The 23,368-nt window shown below is 55.4% G+C and overlaps 2 protein-coding genes across 2 annotated transcripts; both read right to left on the bottom strand.

The window, feature by feature from the left end:
* Window positions 1–897: 897 nt before the first annotated feature.
* LOC132333815 (spore coat protein SP96-like) lies at window positions 898–10,156 on the bottom strand. Its single transcript, XM_059859274.1, has 4 exons — window positions 9,783–10,156; window positions 7,510–7,632; window positions 4,616–4,711; window positions 898–2,029 (listed from the first exon to the last, which is right to left on the bottom strand). Exons 1-4 carry the CDS (start codon window positions 9,886–9,888, stop codon window positions 1,218–1,220), a joined length of 1,137 nt encoding a protein of 378 aa, XP_059715257.1. The 5' UTR covers window positions 9,889–10,156; the 3' UTR covers window positions 898–1,217.
* An 8,598-nt stretch (window positions 10,157–18,754) lies between these two features.
* Window positions 18,755–22,203, bottom strand: LOC132333816 (BTB/POZ domain-containing protein KCTD12-like). The gene is made up of 2 exons (XM_059859276.1): window positions 22,102–22,203; window positions 18,755–20,417 (listed from the first exon to the last, which is right to left on the bottom strand). The coding sequence occupies exon 2, from the start codon at window positions 20,393–20,395 to the stop codon at window positions 19,544–19,546; it is 852 nt and encodes a 283-aa protein (XP_059715259.1). The 5' UTR covers window positions 20,396–20,417; window positions 22,102–22,203; the 3' UTR covers window positions 18,755–19,543.
* Between the last annotated feature and the right edge of the window lie 1,165 nt (window positions 22,204–23,368).

Here is a 23,368-nt window from a genome sequence, read left to right as displayed (position 1 = left end):
CATCCAAGAAAGATTCCAAACTATTCCACAGCTCCCCTCCAGGTGCCAGTTGTGGTGCCTGGTGCCCAGTTAAGGATTTGTTAATTTAATTTTAATTTTTGTTGCATTTTAGAGGGTGTGCAGCTCTCAGATGGTAAAATGCTTTTGAGTGCAGCTTTTGTCACCCTCAGGCAACATGGGCACCATCCAGGAAGGAATCAGAAGGAATTCCAAGGCCTTCTGCCAGGAGCATCCTCCTCCTCCATCCCAAAACCCAGCCTGGCCCTGCAGCTGGAGGCTGATGCAGGCAGGGAGAGCCTGGAGCGTGTCCTTGGGTGGGAGAAGCTGTAATTCCCAAATCCTGAGGAGAACAGGGCTGCCTGCAGGTGCCAGATCCAGCTGGGAGTGTTTGCCAGCTCCTTCTGGCACTGGCAGTGCCTCTGCAGCTCGTTCTGCTGAGGAGCCTCCAGAGAGCCATGGACAGATTCCAGCTCCAACTGCAGCTCTGGCTCAGCACCCCCCTGCTCCCTGAGCTCCTGTCTGCCAGTCTCCCAGGAATTGGGGGTCCCGTGCAGGGAATGAGGTGGGATTAGAGCCTTTTCCTGGCTGCCAGCTCTGCCCAGGGTCACCTCACACTGCACTGCTCTCCATGCCCCTGTGAACACTCTCCTGAACACTTCCCCAAACATTTCCCTAAAAGCTTCCCCAAACATTTCCCCAAACACTTCCCTGAACACTTCCCCAAACACTTTACTGACCTGGCTCCATATAAAAGGAATAAAAATGTGGATCTGGTCTCCCCTTCCACAGCCCCAAAACCCAAGCAATTCAGGAAACTCCATCACCCAGCCACTTGGAGGGTTCTGAAGAGCCAAATTCCCACCTCTGCCCCGAAGCCATGAGGAGACTGGAGCTCACTTCGGACACCAACTTGATTTTATTGTTTGAAATGCCAGGGAAACTCAGTCTCAGAAATGTGGGAATTTCTGCTGCTGCTGAACACCACCCTGAACATCCTTCCTTGTCCGACCCCCTCCAGCTGTGCCTGTGCCCCGGAGGCCATGGAGCATCCCCTCCATGGCCATGGTGGGGACAGGCTTGTGACCCTTTCGACATCTGGATGGGCTCCAGGAGCCACCTCTGCTCCTCTCCTTGGGAGCGTGGAGGAGCCGTGCCCCGCTGGGACAGCCACCCACCAGCCTGGAGAGATCATTCCTGGGTGGGAGCCAGGGCTGCTCTCAGAGCTGGTACTTCCTCAGCAGCTCGCTCTGCCACTGCCTCTTTTTGTTGGGAAAGGCGGCCGGGATCCGGATCCTGCGGAACTCCTCGATGCACTTGCCCAGCTCGGACTGCAGGGCCCGGCGCTCCTCGCTGCTGGCCCTGGTGGTGGCCGTGGTGGTGGCTGTGGTGGTGGCCATGGTGGTGGCCATGGTGGTGGCTGTGGTGGTGGCCGTGGTGGTGGCTGTGGTGGTGGCCGTGGTGGTGGCCGTGGTGGTGGCCATGGTGGTGGCTGTGGTGGTGGCTGTGGTGGTGGCTGTTGTGCTGGCCCTGGTGGTGGCTGTGGTGGTGGCTGTGCTGCTGGCCGTGGTGGTGGCCGTGGTGGTGGCCGTGGTGGTGGCCGTGGTGGTGGCCGTGGTGGTGGCTGTGGTGGTGGCTGTGGTGGTGGCCGTTGTGGTGGCCATGGTGGTGGTCATGCTGCTGGCCGTGGTGGTGGCTCTGGTGGTGGCCGTGCTGGTGGTCATGCTGCTGGCCATGGTGATGGCCATGGTGGCGATGCCCATGGTGGCCTCCCCGCCGTTGTCCCCGAGCGCTGCCCGGTCACTGCCCCGCCGCTGCCCCGCCGGCTTCAGCCCCTCCAGCCTCTGCAGGGAGCTGCCCAAGTCCAGGGTGCTGGGCCGGGCTGGGCTTTCCTCGGGGGCTTCTGGCCACGGCGGGGACCCGCTGGGGCTGGGCTCCTTCCCCTCGGGCTGGGCGGCCCTGCCGGGGGTGGGCTCAGCCGGCTCCTGCCTCCTCCCGGGGCTCTCCCTCGGCTCCGCAGCGTCCTCGAGGGCTGGGAGGGAAAGCAGAGAGGAGTGTGAGGAGCGGGACATGAGGGAGGGGAGAGACCCGCTGGGAATTCTTTTAAAAATACAGCTGGTGGCAGTGATACAGAACAAGGAATGAACTGTTCCTATTTAAAATCCCCCACCACGCTCTTTGCCCCCTGCACAGAAGCAGAAAATGTCAGGGGGGATCTTCTTTTTCCTTGAAGACTTTTGTAAGGACAGAGTTGGAATTATTTTCTCCCTTCTCCTTCCTCTTATTTTTTTCCCCCATTTTGACATTTGCTGAGCAGCTCGAGCTCTGCAGTTGCTGGAGGTGGAAGCAGGAATGTCATCCATCAGCAAGCAGAACCCTTGAAGGATGGATTTTTTTTTGGCAAATCTCTCCAGGAAGTTACAGGAATGAAACTTTGCCCCAAATTCTTTGAGTGATGGGATGAAGCCTCAAAGCTGCTTTAATCATCTTATCTGTGAACCTGGGAGCTGCTTTTGGGAAACGTGGAGCTAAGGCTGGGGAATTTAAGCACCCAAATTCCCAGGAGGAGCCTCCAGCCGAGCCGGGGAGTGAATTCAAATCCTTCAGTTCCTCTCCAGCATCTCAGCTCCCAGAGCATCCCATAGCTGTGGCTGCTTCAGGATAACATTTATTTTCCAAAGTTTTCCATTTTACATCCCATTATTCCTGTCTGAGGCACTGTTCAGGTCACCAGGCTGAGATCAAATCCAGGTTTCCAGGGAATGGCTCCTGAATATTCCTCCTATCCCACCAGCCTGATGTCCTTTGGGTGGTCTGGCAGGGCTGGTGCCAGGCTACAAACCCACATCCCTACAGTTTCCCTGCTCCTAATCTCAGAATGCCAGAATGGTTTGGGTGGGAAGGGACCTCAAAGCCCATGAGCCCCACCCTGCCATGGCAGGAACCCCTCCCACTGTCCCAGGCTGCTCCCAGCCCCAGTGTCCAGCCTGGCCTTGGGCACTGCCAGGGATCCAGGGGCAGCCACAGCTGCTCTGAGCACCCTGTGCCAGGGCCTGTCCACCTCCCAGGGAACAATTCCCAATTCCCAATATCTCATCCATCCCTGCCCTCTGGCAGTGGAAGCCATTCCCTGTGTCCTGTCCCTCCATCCCTTGTCCCCAGTCCCTCTGCAGCTCTCCTGGAGCCCCTTCAGGTCCTGGCAGGGCTCTGAGCTCTCCCTGGAACCTTCTCCTCTCCAGGTGAGCACCCCCAGCTCTCCCAGCCTGGCTCTAGAGGGGCTCCAGCCCTGGAGCAGCTCTGTGGTCTCCTCTTTCCCATAGCTTTGGGCATCCCATTTTCCTCCTCAGGTTTATCTTTCCTGACATTTGAGCTCCTCTGGCATTAAGATGGGGTGACCCCTGGATGACCCAAGGACACCCCACAACCCTGAGTGTCCCTCCAGCTGCTGCCCTGGGAAAAGGAACCGGCCTGGCTGATCTGTCTGATCTTCTCTCCCACAGATTTCCTTCCCCGGTGCCACTTGTGCTTTAGAGCTCCAATTAAATTCAGCAGCGACACTTCCCCGTGGAGCCGCTGGAATCCTGCTGGGGGCAATTACCGGCTCCTGCCGCGGGTTTGTGGGCAGCACTCACTGTCCCCACCCTGGGGGGAGCACACGCTGTCCCCACACTGTCCCCGCCCCTCGGCTCTGGGACAGCGCTTTGTTATTCCCGAGGCTGCAGCAGGGACAGGGATGGGCAGCTGGCTTTGCTGCTCTCCCACGCTGCTTCCATCCCCAGGGATGCTGGGTGGGAATTTTATTCCCCCTGGCATGGATGGGGGGGATAGGACATTTCTGGGTGATCCCAAATGAGGGATCTTCAAATTCCCTCCAGCTTCTCAAACTTGGGTGATGTGAACAAAAAAGAAAAAAAAGGTGGATAGAAGTTTCCAGCTGAGCTGGAAGAGCACGTTGGGTTTGGGAAGTGTGGGAAGGGGGTACCAGGGTCAGAGCATCCCCAGGGTGCATCCTCAACATCCCAATGCCCAATCCAAACCAGCTGCTCCTGTGCCACCTACTGGATCCCATCATCTCAGTGCTTGACTCTGCATGAATCCTTCTGTTCTATGGGATTAATCCAGCTGGGAACAGCACTGGGAGCTTCCTGTGCAGCTGGGCCAAAGTGCTCTGGTACCCAGCCCTGGCACAGGGCCCTGGCAGTGCCAATGGTGCCAGCTAGATCCCCAGGGAATCCAGATCCCTTGGCAGGAGGCACCAAGCTCAGGTGCAGAGAGTTGTTGGAGCCCCAAACTCGTGACACAGGCGTCAGAAAACCCAGCTCAACTCTCCCTGGATTCTCCTTTTGTAATTCATTCCTGCTGTTCAAAAAGCTCAGCAAGAAGGTGAGGGAAAAAATAAAAAAAATTCCAAACTGCAAAAGGCACCTCCTGAAAGACCTTGGAGCCCTGGGAAGGAAGGGCCATCCTGGGAAGGAAATCTGGAATAATCCAGATTTTCCTCCATCATACAGCAGCTGCCAGGAGGAGGCAAGGTGGGGGCAGGGATTTTTCTGAGGGCTGGGGTTCCTTGGAGGGGAGGTGCAGTTCCCTGGGCTGGAGGAAAGCTGGACACTGGTACCTGCTGGCATTGGCTCCCTGTGTTCCAGGGACTGTCCTCCCCCTGGAGTGTCCCGTGGTGGGCAGGAGCTCTGCTGCCCTGTTCCTCCCAGGTTCTCTGTGAGAAAAAGATCAGGAATTGCATAAATTATGGAGATGTGCTCACAAACATCACCCTGTGGGTATGGAGCTCACAATTCCATCTTTTATAGGAATCTTGGAGGCCGGGAATTATTTGGGTTGGGAGGGACCTTAAAGCTTATCCAATTCCACCCCTGCCATGGGCAGGGACACCTCCCACTGTCCCAGGGTGCTCCAAGCCCTGTCCAGCCTGGCCTGGGGCACTGCCAGGACCCAGGGGCAGCCGCAGCTGCTCTGGGCATATGTTCCAGTTTTACAGGGATGTTCGACTTTGCAGGATCTCGGTCCATGTAGGGATAATGTGATTGCAGGAAATGCCCTGGAGATCCTTCATCTAAATTAAATCAGTGTTTGCTGAGTGCTTGTGGATATCCACGGGCTGCAGGAATGGCTGGAATGTGGGAATGCCTCCAGCCTGGAATCGAGGCTGCATTGCCTCATCCCTGGCAGTGTCCCAGGCCAGGCTGGACAGTGGGGCCTGGAGCAGCCTGGGACAGTGGAAGGGGTCCCTGCCCACGGCAGGGGGGATTAGGTGACCTTTAAAGTCCCTTCCAAGCCAAGCCAGTCTGGGATTCTGTTCCATGACTCCTGAGCATGGGATGCTGCACAATTCCGACCTTTTTAGCCTTTAAATCCTCGTGTGTGTCGGGACTGACAGATGGAGATCTAACTCCAGCCACCTTTTGTTATCCAGGACTTCAATCCCTCGGAGCTGGAACAAACCCGTCCAAGGTTTTTGTGCCTTTAATTCCCGGCCAGCTCCTGCCGGGATCTAAATCAGCCCTGGCCACTCCGCCCCCCGAGCCAGCCGATAACCATCAGCACCTAATTACTGTTCCCGTTTATCCCACGGCGCCTTTCATCTCCAGTTCCTCCTGATTCTCCCGATTTCCTGCCCTCCCTGGAGCTGGCAGGGCCCACGCCCAAGAGCTGAGCGAGGGGAGCAGTGTTTGGGGCTGGAATTTTGGCTGCCTTCATCACAGTTGATTCCTGCAATTCAATCCATCCCCTGTGCAGCTGTTCTTGTTTCCAAAACATTCCCTTTTTTGTTTTTTTGGGAGCTCTGCTGTCGGTTTTAGGCAGTTTTCTGTGGATCTGTGCAGTCCAAGTATTTTTTTCCTGCTTATTTTTATCCATATATATAAAACAGACACATTTAGCAGTGGATATTCCCTTTCACTGATTAATTTAACATCTGCTCTAATCTGCTCCAGTTTTGGCATTCCCAGGAAAACAGAGAAAAAGAACAACAAATCCCCCGTCCAAAGGTCTTCCAAATCCCCCCTCCAAATGTCTCCCAAATTCCCTCTCAGAGGGAAGGTGACCACACTGACTACAAGCAATTTTTAGCGGTGTATCTATAAAAAAATACCTCCTTTTCAAAGTCCTAAATGTAGCCATGTCTAGAGGTGAACATTCTGAATTGGGCACACTGCTTGGAGAAGCTGTGGTTGCCCCAGCCCTGGAAGTGTCCAAGGCCAGGTTGGATGGGGCTGGGAGCAACCGGGGACAGCATAAAGGTGGACCAGGAGGAGTTTCAAGGTCCCTTCCAACCCAAACCATTCTGTGATTCTGCAGATTCTCCCAGTCCCCTCTCCAAAGGTCTCCCAGCTCTCGCTGCCTTCTCTCCATGGGCAGAAGTTTTGCTTTTCCCAGAGCTGGGATGCTGCAGCTCCTTGCCCAATCCTTTGGGATAGCATGGATGGGATGAGCAGGAGCAGCCTGGGGCTGCTCTGGGAGTGCAGCCAGCTGAGGGGAGGGAAGGACAGCAGCTGTCCCAGCCAGGGCTTTGCGTGGTTCCCTCACTTTTCCAGAGCAGCCACTCCAGTTTTGTGGCCAGGGTGGGAATTATGAGGGATTCAGACACCAGAGGTCCAACCCCGGGGACGGGCAGAGGCCTGGGCTGGTGGGAGCCTTGGAGCCATCCTGCTCTGCATCAGCAAAACATCTGTCTGGGCTGAGGGCTTGGCACCAAAAGCAGCTCTCCCTCCTTGCCAAGCTGTGGCCACATTTCTCTGCACAGAGAAAAGCAGGGCACAACTTCCCAAGAATATTTCTGAGACTCACATTCTCTGAAACTCAGAGAAAGAAAAGACAGTTCTTATCTCATTTACTGCTCCTGTGTTGTTCACAAGCAGAATGCATTGTAAAAGATTGCTTACCTAAAAAAAATTAATAATTAAATTCTAGTGGGAGTGTTTTGATTCATTAGCCAATTGAATCCATGTGTGTGTGTCAGAACTGTCAGCTGACAGTCACGAAATGCTGTGCAGTAAAAGGCAGCCGAGTGCTGAGCAAATTCAGTTTAAATGAAATATAATATAAAGTAATACAATACAGAATAATATAGTATAGTAAAGTAATTAATTAGCCTTCTGATAAGATGGGGTCAGATGCATCATTCTTTCCCCTGCATTTCCAATACCAAACCAATCCCTTTGGAAAACTCTTTATTCCCCAAAAAGTTTTTCCAGGCCTGGCACAGCTGCCCAGGGCTGGAGTCCCCACTCCTGGAGGGATTTAAAATCCCTGAGCATGCAGCATTTGGGGACATTGGGTATTGCCACACTTGGGAGTGGCTGGGCTATGGTCTTAGGGGCCTTTTCCCACAGAAATAACGATGATTCTAAGACCTGCCTATTTATTGGGATTGGTGATCCATAGTGTGGATGGCAAAACTTTGCCAAGAATTCTTCCAGGAGGAGCAGCTCCTGGTGAGCCTGAGCTGCATCCAGCCTGGAATTGCTGATCCCCACCTGGAACTGCTGTTCTCACCTGGAAGGGCTTCCACCGTGTCTCCCTTGAGGTCCAGGATGGGCTCGGAGGAGGACATGGGTTTTTTGGGGCTCTGCTCTGGTTCTGAAGGCTCAGGAACAGGAAGGCTGAGCCAGGAGCTTCCTAAAAATCAACACCCAAGGGAGAAAATCTTAGAAAGGAAATGATGCCCAGGGAATGTGGGAAGAGTGGTGGATGGGAATGGAATCCAAAACCCCTCCCAGAGTGCCACGCTGGGTTTCCAGGGGGAGAAATTATCAGGAAAACTCCCAGTGTGTCCCAAACCCTTCTTGGGGTCATCCCTGAGATTTGGGCAGTGCCTGTAACCACATCCCACATTTTCCACCAGGAATTGCCGTTCCTTACTTTGGTCCTGCTCTCCTGCCTTTTTCCTAAACCTTTCTATCCCTGCCTTTCCATATATTGCCTTATTTCCATGGATTTGCAAACAGGGAGGAATACAAATGTTTATCCTACACTGGGATTAGTGCTTAGCTTTCCATCATTTTCTTCCCTGACATTTCCACACAGACACTTCCATTTGCCACACAGCCTGGATGAGCCTTTGGATCCAGCTGCAGCTCCTGCCCCATCCAAGGGATTTGCCTCTCCATGGCTGAACGTTGGAGCGGGATCATCCCGTTGGCACAGAGAGCAGCAAATCCCCTGGGTGCTCCAGTTCCACAGCTCTTCCCACCAGGCAGGCAGGGAATCACGGAATCATCACCCAGGAAGATCCCCCAAGACACTTCCACTATCCCAGGCTGCTCCAGCCTGGCCTTGGACACTTCCACAGCTTCCCTGGGCACCCCGTGCCAGGGCCTGCCCACCCTCCCAGCCAGGAATTCCTTCCCAACATCCCACCTAACCCTGCTCTTCCAGAGGTGGACCAAGGCCACCCTGATTTGGTATAAAGGCAATCCTGCTCCACCTGGCCAAGGGAGGCAGGGGATGGAGCTGGGTGCTCCAGCTCCCCAGACCCCCAGAGCTGAGCAGGATTCTGTGTTCAGTGGTTGCCAGAATCCAGGATGGCAGGAATGTGCCCAGAGACAGCCTGGCCAGGCTGGACCTCCAGGATCCATCGTGATCCAGAAGAAGGTGCAGCCTCCAGGAGATGGCAGCAGGATCCCAGCAGGCCCTGTGCCCATGGCCTCCCTCATTAACTGTGGTTCCTGAGACAATTCCTGACTCCTGCCAGGCTCTACCCAGGGCACCCTGCTTCCCAGGACCACCAGCTTCATCCAGAGGCTTTGTGGTCACTGCCAGGGCAGCTGGAAAGGTTCCATTCCTAATTCCAAGTAATATCCCAGAGTGGCTGGTTTTGCACCCAGTTAAGTCCCAAAGTCCTGGAGGAGGGAATCTGAGCTGAGCTCCATTCCAGTGGGGCATTCCAAAGCCTTTTGGGCAGAACCACACCTAGCCAGGACACAGGGACATGGCTTGGGATGGAATTCCTGGCACACAAGTGGAAGGGGAAAGATTTTCTGTGGAATGAGAGCAATGCTGAATTTCATTCATTTCGTTCATTTCATTCTCACTGCTGGGCTTCTCCAGGTGTTCCCAAACATTCCAGCAGAGCTCCAGGGCTCTGGATTCCCACTCCCACGTGCTGACCTGCAGCCTGTGCTTATTAATGATTTAAAGGCCAAGCTGTCAGTGCTGCTCTGGGAATGGACTTTCCTCTTATAGCTCTATCCCTCTAATTCTAATAGGATTGGGGGGAGGAGGCGGAGGCTGGAGCAGTGCCAGGAGCCGAGGGAGGGTTTGCTCCTTCCAGAGGCTTTGCACACCTTGGTGGAGCTTTCCAGAAGTTTGTTCCTCTTCCAGCTCCTCCCGTCGGCTCTCTGGGATTTTGGGTTAATCCCTGGAACACTGGGAGCAGAGGAGCTGCTCTGTCCTGGTTTTCCCTCATCCCAGGGATAACAAAACCCCCTCCATGTGCTGGCTGTCTGTGCTCTGCTCTGCTGGAAAAGCTGCATTAATCCCATTTTATTTCAGATGGGCACTTGCTGCTTCCCGGGGTATGGAAGATTTCAAAGCCACCACTGGAAAGTGTTGGCTGAACTCCACTTCTGGCCTCAAATCCATGTTGTCCAACAAACACCACGGCTTTGGGGACATCCCATGGATGTGGTGAAGGGGTGGAAGCCACCAAGGAGCCACCAAGCTCTGGGACCCTTGGGAATCACAGCCACTGCTGAAACTCAGATGCTTGGGATCCTTCCTTGCCCCGGTCCCAGGTTTCCCCCAGGACATCTTTTCCATGGATTTACCTGGAAGGCTGCAGTGCCTGGAGAGCTGCCTGGAGAGTTGGCCTCGCACAACGGGACCTGGAAATAAAGGAGAAGGTTTGGGTCTGGATCTGTGCTCTGAGATCATGGAATTCTAGTGACCTCCCTCCACACCTACACACCCACATGTGGGTCTGGATCCTGCTCCAAAATCATGGAATTCTGCTCTTCCACATCCACACCCCACTGAAGAGGGATGCAAGGAAAACGAGTGCTGTGGTTGTGTCCTGTGAAAAATCATTCCCTAGGATTTTCCCCTTGGATGTGCTATGAGCTCAGCCAGGTTTTATTTTCCAAAATATCTGGGCTCCTCCCAACATTTCCTGCCTTTTGGAAGTTGGGAAACACCTTAATCCATTGGGAAGTTCTCCAGCTCAACCCCATCCCAATTTCAGCAAGAGTTGCTCCTGTACTAGCAAAAACCAGGAGCTGCTGGAAAGGGAATTTAGATCCCAGATGTCCTGTAGGAGCAGAACCAAAGCAGTGTCCTGGTGCATCCCCTTCCCCAGGATTTGGGATCAGATCAAGCCTGGGCACCACAACAGCCCAAGGTTTTTCCATGAAGAAGTGAGGGAGCCACCCTCATGCTCCTTGGAAGCCTGAGGAATATTCCCTGCTCTCCATCCCTGAAATCCTCAGCTGTGAAATGGGATCAAGAACCTGTTTTCCACTCACAGAGAAGGAGGGGAAGTCTGGAGTCATTCCCAATTGCTTTATTAATTCCATGGCTTTTGCTGGAAGCAAAGGGGGCTGGAATGAGGCAACTCTGCCTGGCTGGAGCCAGTTGCTATTGGAGTTTTCCCTGGAAACCCATTACCATAATGAGGGGAGGGAGGTGAAAATTACCTTTAATACTGAAATATTGTTGGAAAGGGGGAAATTGGGAAATTCTGTGTGGGAGCTGAAGGAATAAACACATTTTTTACCAGAAAAAAAAGGGATTTTCTGCGCTGTTTCCAGCCCTTCCTGAAAAATTTGCACCTGGTTCTAATTAACCCTAAAGCTTCATTAATGATCAGTTTGGCACCAGTCATAATTAATCCCAGATGTGCATTTTCCCATGGAATAAAAGGTTTACCTGAGCACATTTGCAAATTCCATTTAGGAATTGCGGCTGTGTGTTAATTAAACTGAAATCATAATTAAAAGCAGAATTAAGCCCTTCTAATAAACATGGGGGGGGGGGAATCCTTTGGTTTTATGCTCAGTCCACAAATTTGTGGCTAATGGAGAGCAGTTATTCCATTTTCCTGAGGGCTCTTGGATAAAGGCCCTCCAAGAGGCTCTTAGGGAAACTCTGGAGCCGAGGGGGGATTGTTGAACATCCAGCATGGATTAAAAGCTTATTAAGGGAGACAAAAGGAGAGATGGAATCAAGAGTTTGCTCCCAACATATAAATAATGGAATAATGGGATGTTCCCCAGAGGCCAGCTGGGGATGAAGGGCTTTTACTACCCAGGAAAGGGGGAAAGAGGAAAAGCCAAGAGGAAAATGGAGGAAATGGAATAATGGGGTGGTGGAGGTTGGTGGGAAAGGACCTTGGCATCAGCTCTGATGGGGAATCTTCCAGTGGGATGGACAGAATGACAAACAGGACACAGGAATGTGCCTTGGGAATGTCCCCTGGATGTCTCACAAACCTTGGTGGCGTTTAAGTCAACTTCAGAGGCTCATGAGAGAGCTAGGATTGTTTCCCTGGGGAAGGGAAGGATCCAGGGAGAGCAGGGGCAAGGCCAGGAGGGCTTTTATCCTTGATTTTTTTTGTGTGGAAGAATTAATCAGGAAATTGCAGCACTCTTGGCTTTAAGGTTGGAGTTAAATCCCTTTAAATCAGTGGCTCCGAGCTGCTCCTATTATTTAAATAATGGCTGGGGATTATTGTTTTTGGTTTGATTTTGGTCTTTGGAATATAAAGAGAAAAAAGGAACCCCACAAACAAAATAAACCAACCAAAAGAAACGTCCCTGGATCAGCATGGAAGAGCTGCTCTGAGCACACCCGAAGTGCTCCAGCCGTTCCCAGCCCCCTCCAACGCTTTCATCCACGATCCAATTAATTATCTGGAGTACACGGAGCTGCTGATCTCATCCACGAGCACGGGAGGTCGCAGTGACCACTCCGAGCCCCAGACATTGGATACTGGGAAGGAATTCCTGGCTGGGAGGGCGGGGAGTGGCTGGGATAGAATTCCCAGAGCAGCTGTGGCTGCCCCTGGATCCCTGGCAGTGCCCAAGGCCGGGTTAGAGGGGCTTTGGAGCAGCCTGGGACAGTGGGAGGTGTCCCTGCCATGGCAGGGTGGTACTGGATGGGCTTCGAGGTCTCTCCCAATCCAAAGCATTCCACAATTCCAGGCTGCTGCTGCTGCAGGATGCAGGGGGAACACGAGCAGGGCAGGTGGGACCAGCCCCAGCTGGAAGGGGCAGATCCCGGGTGGGATGGAGGGGAGAGAGGAACCTTCCTCCCCCAGGGGGAACCAGCCCCTCCCAGCAAACCTGGGAACAGAACTGGGAACAAACCAGGGAACAGAGCTGGGAATAGACCTGGGAGCAAACCCGGGAGCAAACCCAGGAGCAAACATGGGAACAGACCTAGGAACAAACCTGGGAACAAACCTGGGAAAGAACCCGGGAACAGACCCGGGAACAAAACTGGGAACAGACTAGGGAACAGACCTAGGAAAGAACCCGGGAACGAACCCGGGAACGAACCCTGGAGCAAACCCGGGAACAGACCCGGTGACAGATCTGGGAGCGCGGGGAGGGTTCCTGCCCCTGCCAAGGCTCGGTGACAGCAGCCAGGACAGTTTGTCCTTCATTTCCATGACACTGCCGGATGACCTCAGCTCCGCAGGGAGAGGAACCGCTCACGGTGGAGATCCCTGGTGCCAAAACCTCATTCCTCATCCAAATACAAATTAATCCCATTGGAAGGAAGCAGCTGCACTTTCCAGGAGCTGCGGTTCGCTGCGGACGGGGGGGGGATTAAAACCACTCCGAAATGTCAGGAACTGGGAGGAGTATTTAGCACCAGAACCTTATGGCAGCCCCTCAGTGCCTGCTCAGCTTTCCAGCCGGCTGGAAGTGCTTTCCTGGCCCCTTTTGCTGACTTCGGGAAGACCGGGAATCCTTCCAAACCAGGACCTGGGGATTTCAGTTTCCCTGGAGCCAAATTCTCGTTAAAGGCTGCGGCGCGGAGTTAATGGGGGTTTTTGTGCTCCCCTGGGGGCTGTGTTAAATCCCCTCCAGGCACGCAAAGGACAATAATAATTTGGGAATAAAATGGGAAACGTTGGCTGCGCCCTCGCTTCCCTCGGGTTTGGAGCTGCTCCGCTGAGGCTGAAGTGACGGTGACGGGGATGAGGAGCTGGGAAAGCAGCTGGGCCTTTAAAAGGTGCAAGAGCTGCAGGAAAAATCGGGAACCCCAAACGTCAGGGAGGCTCTGCCTGCTCCAGAATCCCCGCTGGGAGCTCTTGGAGTGATGGAGGCCGTGGCTGCTCCTGCTTGCGCTGGGTCTGGGGGAGCAGCCGGGTTCCCCTCCCGGGGAGGGGATTTTTAGGCTGCCAGGTTTGCTGCTGCACCCCCAAACACCGAGGGGATCCCGTGGGAGCAGAGGCATCCCGGGATCCAGGGAAAAACCCTTTTCCTGGGAAGCCTTGGGGTCCGTGGCGGCGGAGAGGAGCAGGGGAAGCTCTGGTGGCGGGAGGTTGCGAAACAATTTCCTGTTTACCTCTCTCTTCTCTCAGTTAAATGCAGACTCTGCTCCTGAAATGTCACTTGTGCCCTGTCCCTGTCCCCTGTGCTGCCTTTCCTTCACCCCCAGAGCCTGCAGCCCTCCCGGCTCAGGATCCCTGCAGCTGGAAAAGGCCGCTCCCAGCGGGAGCTCCTCCGTGGCATGGAATCCTTGGAGTTGATTAGAGCGCTCCATTAACAGCAAATTAGGGACGAATGGGAACAATGGCTGCGCTCGGGGAACGGCACCGAGCACCTCTAATCCCTTGTTCTGCCGGAGAGGGGAAGGATTTGGGATTATCCTGGGGTTTCTTTGGCTGGGAGTCCCAGCTGTAAGGAGCTGATCCCAGGTGGGGCCGAGCAGTGAAACTCGGCGGGGTTTTTATCCTGCCTGGTTAAAAACAGCTGGAGTGAGCGGGAAAGCGTTGGGTGAGGCTTGGAAAAACCTGGGATAGCGGAGGGGTCCCTGCCCATGGAGCTGCATCAGCTGTAAGGTCCTTTCCAGTCCAAACCATTCCATGATTCCAGGACAGCATTCCATGGTTCTGTCAGTGTTTGGGGGTCCAGATGTGGGCAGGCTGTGTTTGAGAAGAGCAAGGATTTCCCCACATCCCAGAGGGGAGGGAACTCCTGGAGCATCCTTTCCATGGCTCCCAGCAGAGCTCTGCTCTCCAGAACAGCCCGACAAGGACCTCAAAGGGCTCATGTCCCCATGCTGGGCCTGGGGAAACTGAGGTAGGGCAGGCTGGGCGAGGCACAAGCCCCACTTCGAGGTTGTTTTGTTGTCCCTTTGGGTTCTCCAGGTCCCCAAAGCTTCCTGAGCACTCCTCATCTGACCCCAATAAACACTCCCTGTCTAGCCAATCCCACTGCACAAGGTTGGAAAACTTGATTTTTTCCTTTTTTTTTTCCAGTTTCCTTTATTTATTCTTTTCATCTTTGAGCCTTAAACATTTGGGCTTTGTTTGGGTTTTCGGGGCTGGGCCCTCCCTCGTCCCGGAAAGGGCCCCAAACCAAAGGCAAACAAACCTTGATCCCTGCAGGGCCATTCCTGAAGGGCTGGACTGGATGAGCCCTGGGGGTCCTTTCCAGTTTGGAATATTCCATGGTTCTAACTGGATGGGAACTCAAAGGCTGAATTTTGAGGGAAAAATCTGATTTTTTAGGCAGTTTTCCTTGTGAAATGACCCCAAAATCTGCAGACCCGTATGCCTGCTCCTGCTGGAAAGGGGCTGTTGTTCTCTGGGAGGAACATTCCAGGGATTTCATGGCCAGGGAACAAGCTGCTCCTCCTCCCTGCTTCCCACAGGGATCCTTGGGATGATGGCACAGGCCCATGACAAGGCTCTATCTCCCTCCAAAATTCCAGATCATGTAATCCCAGACTGGTTTGTATGGGAAGGGACCTTAAATTTACTCCTGATATGAATTCTTAGGGGTGTGGAGGTGCAGGAAGGATTCATCCTTTAAGGATGTTGGTGGGCTCTGCAAGCCAGTGGATTTATCCCACTGGGATTTATTCTGGAGGGGGGAAAGGAGGGACAGCAAACATTTGGGATGCAGAGGTTGTGCTTTGGCTCCAAAGTGATTTAGCTGGAATCTGGTTCAGGTTATTTGCAGGAACATCTTTCCCTCAGATCCTGCCCAGCCCTCCTGGAGCAGGGGGGGGATAATTCCCAGGCATCCATCACCTGGAATGAAGGAAAACACTTTGGACTGCCAGAGCCTTTGAAAGGAGCCACCTGGATGTCCCCAAGTCCAGCCTGCTTAAGCTCAGCACAAACTGTCAGTGCAGGTTGAAGGAGATTTGTTTGGCAAATTCTCCGGCACTCGCCAGAATCCAACACATCCAACGGCTCCCAAAACCTCCAAGGGACCCAAACACTCATCTGCTTTCCCCCTCCTGCTCCCCACAGCCTTGGGCAGGAGGCCCAGAAGTCTCTCTGTGGTCAGAACACAGCAGCTGCAGCTGCTAAACCGAGCCCAAAGCCTTGTTTTGTTAAATCCCTCCTAACAAAGCATCCAGGCTGCAGTTTCTGCACCAGGAATTGGAAAATCCCCCTGCTTTCCGGTGGTTTTTCCCAGTGCTGGATGCTCATGTTGTTAAAGGGAGCTTTGGGGGGTTTATTTTTAATATTAATAGGATTTTGGAGGGAGCTTGGAGCAGCCTGGGATGGTGGGAGCTGTCCCTGTGTCTGGCAGGGGGTGGGACTGGCCTGGATGAGCTTTAAGGTCCTTTCCAAGCCAAACCATTCCCTGGTTATCTGAGAGAGGAAGAGGTTGGTTCCAACTTCCAGCTGCTTCTCCCCTCTCCTCCATCACCAAATCCTTTCTATTTCAACATTCCATCAAATCCCTTGGGTTTTTGTGGCAGGATGGCATTTCAGGAGTGGGAATGGGATTTTTGTGTCCCCCTCTAACCCCCACAGGAGCCTCCTTGTCCCCTTCTCCACCCTGTGGGACTGAGCTGCTCCACGAGGTGGGGAGAGCTCGGCTTTGGGACCCCTCTGCCTCCAAAGGGTGCCCCTGGAGAGGGGCTGGAGCCAGGCCGAGGACACAAAGTGCTTCCAGATGTTCTCCAGGGGTGGCAGAAGTGCCTGATGGAGACAGATGGGATCTGGCTTTTCCTTAAGCTCTGTTTTTGTGAGGAGCAACCAGCAATTTGTGGGCAGGAGCCTGCCTGGGAGGGCAGAGCCAGCCCCAGCTCTTGCTCTGCCTCCCTCCCACCAGGGGTTTATTTTGGGATGGAGGCTTTTCCAGGAAGCTGGAAATGAGAGGCTGGGCTGTGCTGCTCCTCGGGAAGTGCCCTCGGGGAACATTCCTGGGTGTGTGCTGAGCTCTGGGGGAGGGCAGGGGAGGGACCCACACGGGATCTGCTGCCTGGACACCCCTTGGGACTTCATTGCCTTAAAACCCATCCCAAAGCCATCCCAGCCCTCAGCTCTCGTTCCCAGCAGGATGAGAGAAGCTGCTGAGTCCTCAGGGCAGGCAGATTTCAGTAATCTCAGGGATCCCTGCCGGCCCTGGTTTTCCCAGACAAGGTGGATAATTCCCCCCTGGAATGTGCCAGCCACCCCTGCTCCAGGTGTGCTCTGCCCACGTGCCTACCCTCGGGGTGCCAGCATTCCCAGGGATGAGCTGGGGCATCCCAAACCTCTGCCCAGGCCTGGAAGGCAGTGGGGTGGGGAGGATCTGGGGATGGAGCACCTGGAAAAGAGCAGGATGTGCCCCCAGCAGCACCTGGAGCTTGGCTTAACCCCGCTTGCACTGGCAGGAAGCTGAGGAGCAGGGTCCTGTCCTCTTGGTGGGAAGGGAAAGCCACCTCCAAGACCAAACCCAGCAGGGAAGGAGCTGGACAAGGCTGGATTTTCTCGGGGACAGCCTGGGGGTGGGAGGTGCTCGGGGGAGCACAAGGACAGAACAAGCAGAGCAGCTCTGGGTGATTTGAACAAGCCCAAGGGATGGCCCAGAAGGAGCTTGGGGTCTGGGAATCACAGAAATATGGGAATGTTCCCAGGAAAACCAGGCAGCATCAGGGAATTGGTTCTCCACTGTCCCCCCGAGGCCCTGAGAGCTCCCAGCTCACTCCAGCCATTCGCTGCCTGGCTCTTCCCAGCTTGCCAGGACTGTTCACAGGAGGAGACCTCCCTGAGATGATTTTCCATGCCACCATTTCCCAGCAAATTTGATCTTATTTGATCCAAGGTCTTTCCTGGGGATCAAATGAGCCAGGTTCTCCTCCCAGCCATGACAAGGACACTTCTCCTATAACTAAATACATGCAAGGAAAAGAAACAACCCCAAATCGGGTGCATTTTTGTGGAGATGGATCTCAATAAAAGGGTTTTTTTCATGAAGTCTCAGTTTCCAGGAAAACCATCGGGCTCTGGAAGGATTCAGGAATAACTCCTGCTCGTGTTTCCTGTGGGGGATCAGCCCTGATCCCAGAACCTGCCACATCAAAACCCCCAGAATGGTGACTCTGCCATTCTGGTTTCTCCCTCAGGCAAAAATTCCTCCTCTCAGGAGATCAATTTTTCAGCCTAGTTCCAGTGGGGAAAAAGATCAAAAGGGCCCCATTTCCCACAAGGCAGAAATTTCTCTTCCCAATCCTACTTAGGAAAATCTCGAGTTCAAAAAGATAAAGCAAATATGGAATGCAGGTCCCCTCCCCCTTTATTTAAAGGTTTTCTTTGTGCACACACAGAGCTCAAGTTCCTTTTTCTTGTCCTTTTAAAAGCCTCTTGTCATTTCCTCTTCCAGAGGTTGTTGGAATGAGGAACAGGACCATGAAAAATGTCAAAATACCGTTTTTGCCTTCCCCTTTTTCAGGAGAGAGGGAGAACCTGGTTTGAAACTTCTGTCGGCCCCAGAGCCCTCCCTCCTCTCCAGGAAGGAGCTGCAAACCTTCCTCCCATATGAGTCCCAAGCTGGAATGGCCCCTTGGATGCTGTCCAGCCAGGGAAGAGATCCTGCAGCTCCAGGAGCTTCACAGGGGCTGGGGTGGGTGGTGGGAGCAGGATGGAGGGTGTAGGAGCAGGGATGGGAGGTGGGAGCAGGGATTGAGGGCAGGAGCAGGGATGGAGGGTGGAGGGGCAGGGATGGAGGGTGAAGGAGCAGGGATGGGTGGTGGGAGCAGGGATGGATGGTGGGTGCCAGGGATGGATGATGGGTGCCTTGGGTGGATGGTGGATGTCAGGAATGGGTGGTGGGTGCCAGGAATGGGTGGCAGAGAACCAGGGGACAGGCACAGGCAGCAGACAGGGACATCAGGGACATCAGGCTCACCTGCCCTGCAGGCTGAGGCCGTGTGCCAGAGCTGGGGCTGGGCATCACCCAGGGTGATGTGCTACCCTGGGATCCTGCCCAGCAGGCACAGCAGGGGCAGAGCAGGGCACAGAGGCTCCCATAACTTTGTGTTCCTTCCTTCCTTCTCCTCTTGGACCCCCCCAGCAAACCTCCCCAGTCCTGTGCCAGCTGGGCACGGGGGCACACGGCCACTCCGGGCTGTCTCTTTATTCTGCATCGCCCAGTGGGGGAGAGCAGCAGCAGCAGCTCCAGCTCCAGGAGGGCCTGGAGAGCTGGGATTGGAGACACCTCATGGGGGATCACCAAAATGGCCAAAATTCCCTTTGCTGGGTGAAGCTGTGGCCTGACCACCACCAGAGCATTCCAGCATCATCCCTGTGATTCCCATTGTGCTCCCAAGAAAAAATGAAGGGACATTTTGGCTGACAAGGCTCCAAGGAGTTGGAGAGCTGTATAATCATTTTACACCCCAAGCACATCAAACCTTCCCCACTCCCCCCCACCTCCCTCACAGAACATCTGCCCCTCCCACCCTCCCCAAATCCCCCCCCAGAATCCTTCCCGAGGCATCCCGGAGCTGCGGCGATGTCTCAGCTCAGAGCTGCGAGCACAGGGGGAGCCTCTCCCTTTCCCAAGCGCTGCCAGCCTCAGGCTAAGCTGCTTACAGGGCTCCTGCCAATCCAGCCGTGCTGCCAGGCTGCCACTTCCCAACCCCCACCCCCTCCCCGGCTCTGCTTCCCACCTTTCCCATGTCTTTATCCCAAAGATTCCTCTCCGAACCCCCTTGGCAGGTCCTGGTGTGTGCAGCAGGATCCCGTGGAGCTGCATGGGACAGAGAGCCCAGTCCAGTGTCCAAGCCCATCCAGCTGCAGGAATGCCAGCCCAGAGCAGCGTCCAGTGTGTCCCACCCCTCCCACCCAGCCCACGTCCACAGCAGTGTCCGAGTCCACACATCCAGGGAGGGTTGGGAGCGACTGCAGAGGTCACAGAGAGGGAGGAAGGTTGGTGGTCAGCAGCTGCTACCAGGAAGAGCTGGGCAGGTTCAACGTGGAGCAAGGAAGAGGGAAAAAACCCAAGAACCAACTGAAAAGGAGGCAAAGGGAGGACGCCGGGATTCGGGGGTGGATCTCTACCTTCTAGGCCACAGCCAGCATGGGACGGGAAAGGGAAAGTCAGCGGTTGGTTGGCGGAGGGTCGGTTTTGTGTCACTCACGATAGAAAACATATTCGGTGTAAGAGGTCCAGATCCTGTCGTCCGTCTGCTCGTGGGCGAAGGCACAGGTGCCCGTGGAGTTGCAGGCCACCATGTGGAAGCCGGCATCGGCCAGTTTGTCAAAGGCTTGCTCCAGGAAGGTGAATTTGAGGTAGTACCTGGACGTGTACCTCTCCGGGGGCCTGTCCGGGTCCCTGCTCTCGTTCAAGGTGTCCCCAAAGACCTCCTTGGCCAGCGAGGTCTTGCCGCACACCATGATCCGGGCCACCCTGCGGAACTTGGCGTCCGTCTGGCTGTCCCTGCCCAGCGTGTAGGAGCCGCGGTAGCCAATGGTGATGAATCCTGCCCTGCGGCCCTCGATGCCGGCGGCGGCGCCGGGCAGCGCGGCGGCAGCCGAGCCCAGGCTGCGCGCCGCGTCCGCGCCGGGGGACGGCTCCTCGGGGTCGCTCTGGCAGGGATCGTCCCCCAGGGAGTTCTGCTCGCTGAGCTTGGGCACCAGCAGCTTCACCAGCTCCGGCAGCATGAAGTACTCGGCCTCGCGCTGCAGCCGGCCGCGCTCCGGGAAGTGCTCGGGCAGCACCAGCTGCTGGTCCCTCATGTAATCCAGGATGTAGCGGAACAGGAACCCGTCCCGGTCCACGAAGAAGCGGCCCTTGCTGTCGCGGGCCAGCGAGCGCGTGTTCTTCTGCGTGAACATCTCCCAGAGCCGCGAGCCGGGCACGCTGACCAGCGTGGGGTGCCGGGTGATGTACACCTGGCCCCCCACGTTCAGCTCGATGATGTCAGGGAACGGGCTGTTGTCCTCGCTGCCTTTGGCACAGCTCGCGGGGTCTGCCAGGGCCATGGTGAGCTCCCGCTGCTCCCTCCTGCAGCACAAACGGGTCGAAACCGTGTTAGAACTGCCAGAAAACACAGCCCGCTGCCCTGATCCCAACTGACTACAGGGCATCCCAAGGGGCCCCCAGCCATTGCCCCAGTCCCAGGTGATTGGAAACGATCCCAAGCCGGATCACACGTGGAATCATGGAATTGTTTAGATTGGAAAAGCTCTCTAAGATCATGGAGTGCAATCCAGCACTGCCAAGCCACCACTAAATGCCTGGTTTGGGTCAGCAGGCAGGGCAGGACCGGATCCTTGTCTCTCCAGGAGTCTGGAAGTCATCTCTCTTCCCCAGTCCCTGGCTCCTGGAACAAGCAGCATTATCCAAAGCCACCTCTCCTACCGTGGCACACTGCCCGTGGGCTGCCCGTGCCGTCTCCACCTGAGCTCTCCAGGCAGCAGAGGGGCTTGGCCCCTCTGCCCAGGAAGGTGCAGGGACGTGGGGCTGCTGTCAACAACAGGAAAGGCAGGGCTGTCACACCCCGGGGACCCGCCAGCCCCGCGCCCTGCGGGAGGCAGCAGCTGCCGAGGGAGGAGTTCCCGGTGCAGGGGCCCCGCAGAGCCGGGGCTGGAGGGGTCGTGGTGCCACACAAGGAGCACCCCGGGGGTGCTGGGCAAAACCAGCACCAGCTCCCTGAAGGACAGAGGGACAGAGGAACAGAGGGACAGAGCCTTTTGGCACTCCTGCTCTGTCCTTGCTCCTGGAAAGTGCTCAATACAGACTCGCAGCCAAGCTGGGAGATGGCAGAACATCTCCAAGGGGCTGGGACCAAGACAAATCCTGGGCTGCTGCTACAGCAATTGCTCCGTGGCAGATGCCACGGATTTGTACATTTTCCAAAGACAAGCCGATTCTTGGATATCTCTTGACACTGCAAATCAGCAGCTTACATAAACCTGGCTCAGCAGCCGGAGCCTGGATCCATGCCGTGCTCTTTGCAGGCATTTGGGAGACCACGGAGGGAAGGGGTTCCCTGGGCTGACCTCCAGCTCTGCCCCCTCCCTGGGCGATCTCAGTGCTGCCCTGGGTCTGCTCGGAGGTTGGGATCCCCCAGGACCGGTCCCACACCCACGGAACAGCCCAAGGGCTCACCCCGTCCCCATGTCCTGCTGCAAATATTCCCAGGAGCTGCTTCAAAGGATCCCAACACAAATTTTGGAGCAATAAAAGGACAAAGACAGAACTCTGTGGGCACTTTCGGGCACGGGGGCAGAGCTGAGCCAGCGTTCCACTGCTCCTCCCGGCTCACAGGGAGAATCGTCTTTGAACAAGGAGTGACTTGGGCAAGGAAGAGACGGAAGGATGGAAAGAGGATCAGCGAGGTCCCGGCTTCCCGATCCCCTCCCGCAGTGGCTCTGACTCCCTTTCCCTGCCGATTCCATGCCCAAGGCACAGCCCAGCGGGCAGCAGCCGCCCGTGCCCGGAGCTCGCATCCCTTTGTCAGGCTGGGGTGGCTGCCCACGGTGGGCTGGGGGCTCGGGGGGCACGGGCAGAGCGGCCCCGCTGTCCCCTCTGCCCGCTCCAGGCGCGGACCCGGCGGGGACAGCGGGGGTGACAGCGGCGGGGACATAAGCCGGGACAGCGGCGGGGACAGCCCGGATCAGCCCCGCAGCCGCAGCCGTCCCGGCGCTCCCCGGCCGGGGGACCCCGACCCCGCGGCCCCCGTTACCTCGGCAGGGAGGACCGGCCGCTCCGCTGCGCTCCCCGCCGTGCGCTCCGGCCTCGCCGCTCCGGCCGCGCCACTCCCGCCGCTCCTCTCCGCCAGCCCGGCCCTGGCCCCGCCGTTTTATGGCCGGGAAGGCTGCGAGCGCCGTCCCCCGCTGTCCCCGGGACCGCCTTCACCCGCCTGCCTCCGCCTCCATCCGACCAGCCCCCACCGTCCCCGTATCTCCTGTGAGCACATCCCGCATCCCCTGTGAGCACATCCCGTATCCCCTGTGAGCACATCCCGCTCCCCTCATCCCCTGTCAGCACATCCCGCTCCCCGCATCCCCACATCGTCCCCCGTCCCCGCATCCTCCCTGCTTTGGTACCGGGCGGGACTGACTGGGGAATTCCAGGGGCACCCTTGCCATCGCCTGGGAATGCAGCAGGGCTTGTGAAAAAGATGGTGCCAGGACAAGGGGAACTGTTTTAAATTTAGTTGAGACATTGGGAAGAAATTCCCCCCCATGAGGGTGGGCAGGCCCTGGCACAGGGTGCCCAGAGAAATGGTATCTACCCCTGGATCCCTGGCAGTGTCCAAGGCCAGGCTGGACAGGGCTTGGAGCATCCTGGGATAGTGGAAGGTGTCCCAGCCCATGGCAGGGGGTGGAACTGGATGAGCTTTAAGGTTCCTTCCAACTCAAACTATTCCATGATTCCATAATTCCAAACCCAGCCAGCAAAAACCTTACAGCAGCCAAACTCTTGCTACTCCTTGGATGATTTTATACTGTTGAGCTGCAGGAACTGAAATCCCCTTTCCCAAGGTAGGAATGACACAGTGGGATCATAAGGAGCTTAGGCTGTTGTGGCAGCCTGTTTGTCCAGACTGGAAAAGCCAAGCCCGAAAGAGAATCCAGCTCTTTTTAGTTTACTTGAAAAATCCAGTTTTATGTAAATCCAGGAAAATATGACAACTCCAAACAACATCCCAATATTTACACATTTCCTGGAAGTCCTATGAAGCTTAAATACCAATATTCTCTGACAGCAGACCTGGCCTGAGTTCATCCATGAATTTTTGTCCTGGTAAAATTTTGTAAGAGCAGAAGATGAGATTTCTTCTTCACTTACAAATCCAAGGAATTTTTCTGTTTGGGTTTCTCCTTGTTGTTTTCTTGTATTCCAGGGCTGTTTGATTATTTTCCCATAAATTACAGGAACTGCGCCCTGTTGATATTTTGTGGGACATATTTATAGGGGAGAGTTGGAAACCAGACCAATTTGTTGGA

The sequence above is a fragment of the Haemorhous mexicanus genome, chromosome 14 (assembly GCF_027477595.1).
Source record: "Haemorhous mexicanus isolate bHaeMex1 chromosome 14, bHaeMex1.pri, whole genome shotgun sequence".
Taxonomy (NCBI): Eukaryota; Metazoa; Chordata; class Aves; order Passeriformes; family Fringillidae; genus Haemorhous; species Haemorhous mexicanus.
This window is presented reverse-complemented; position numbering and strand designations above follow the sequence as displayed.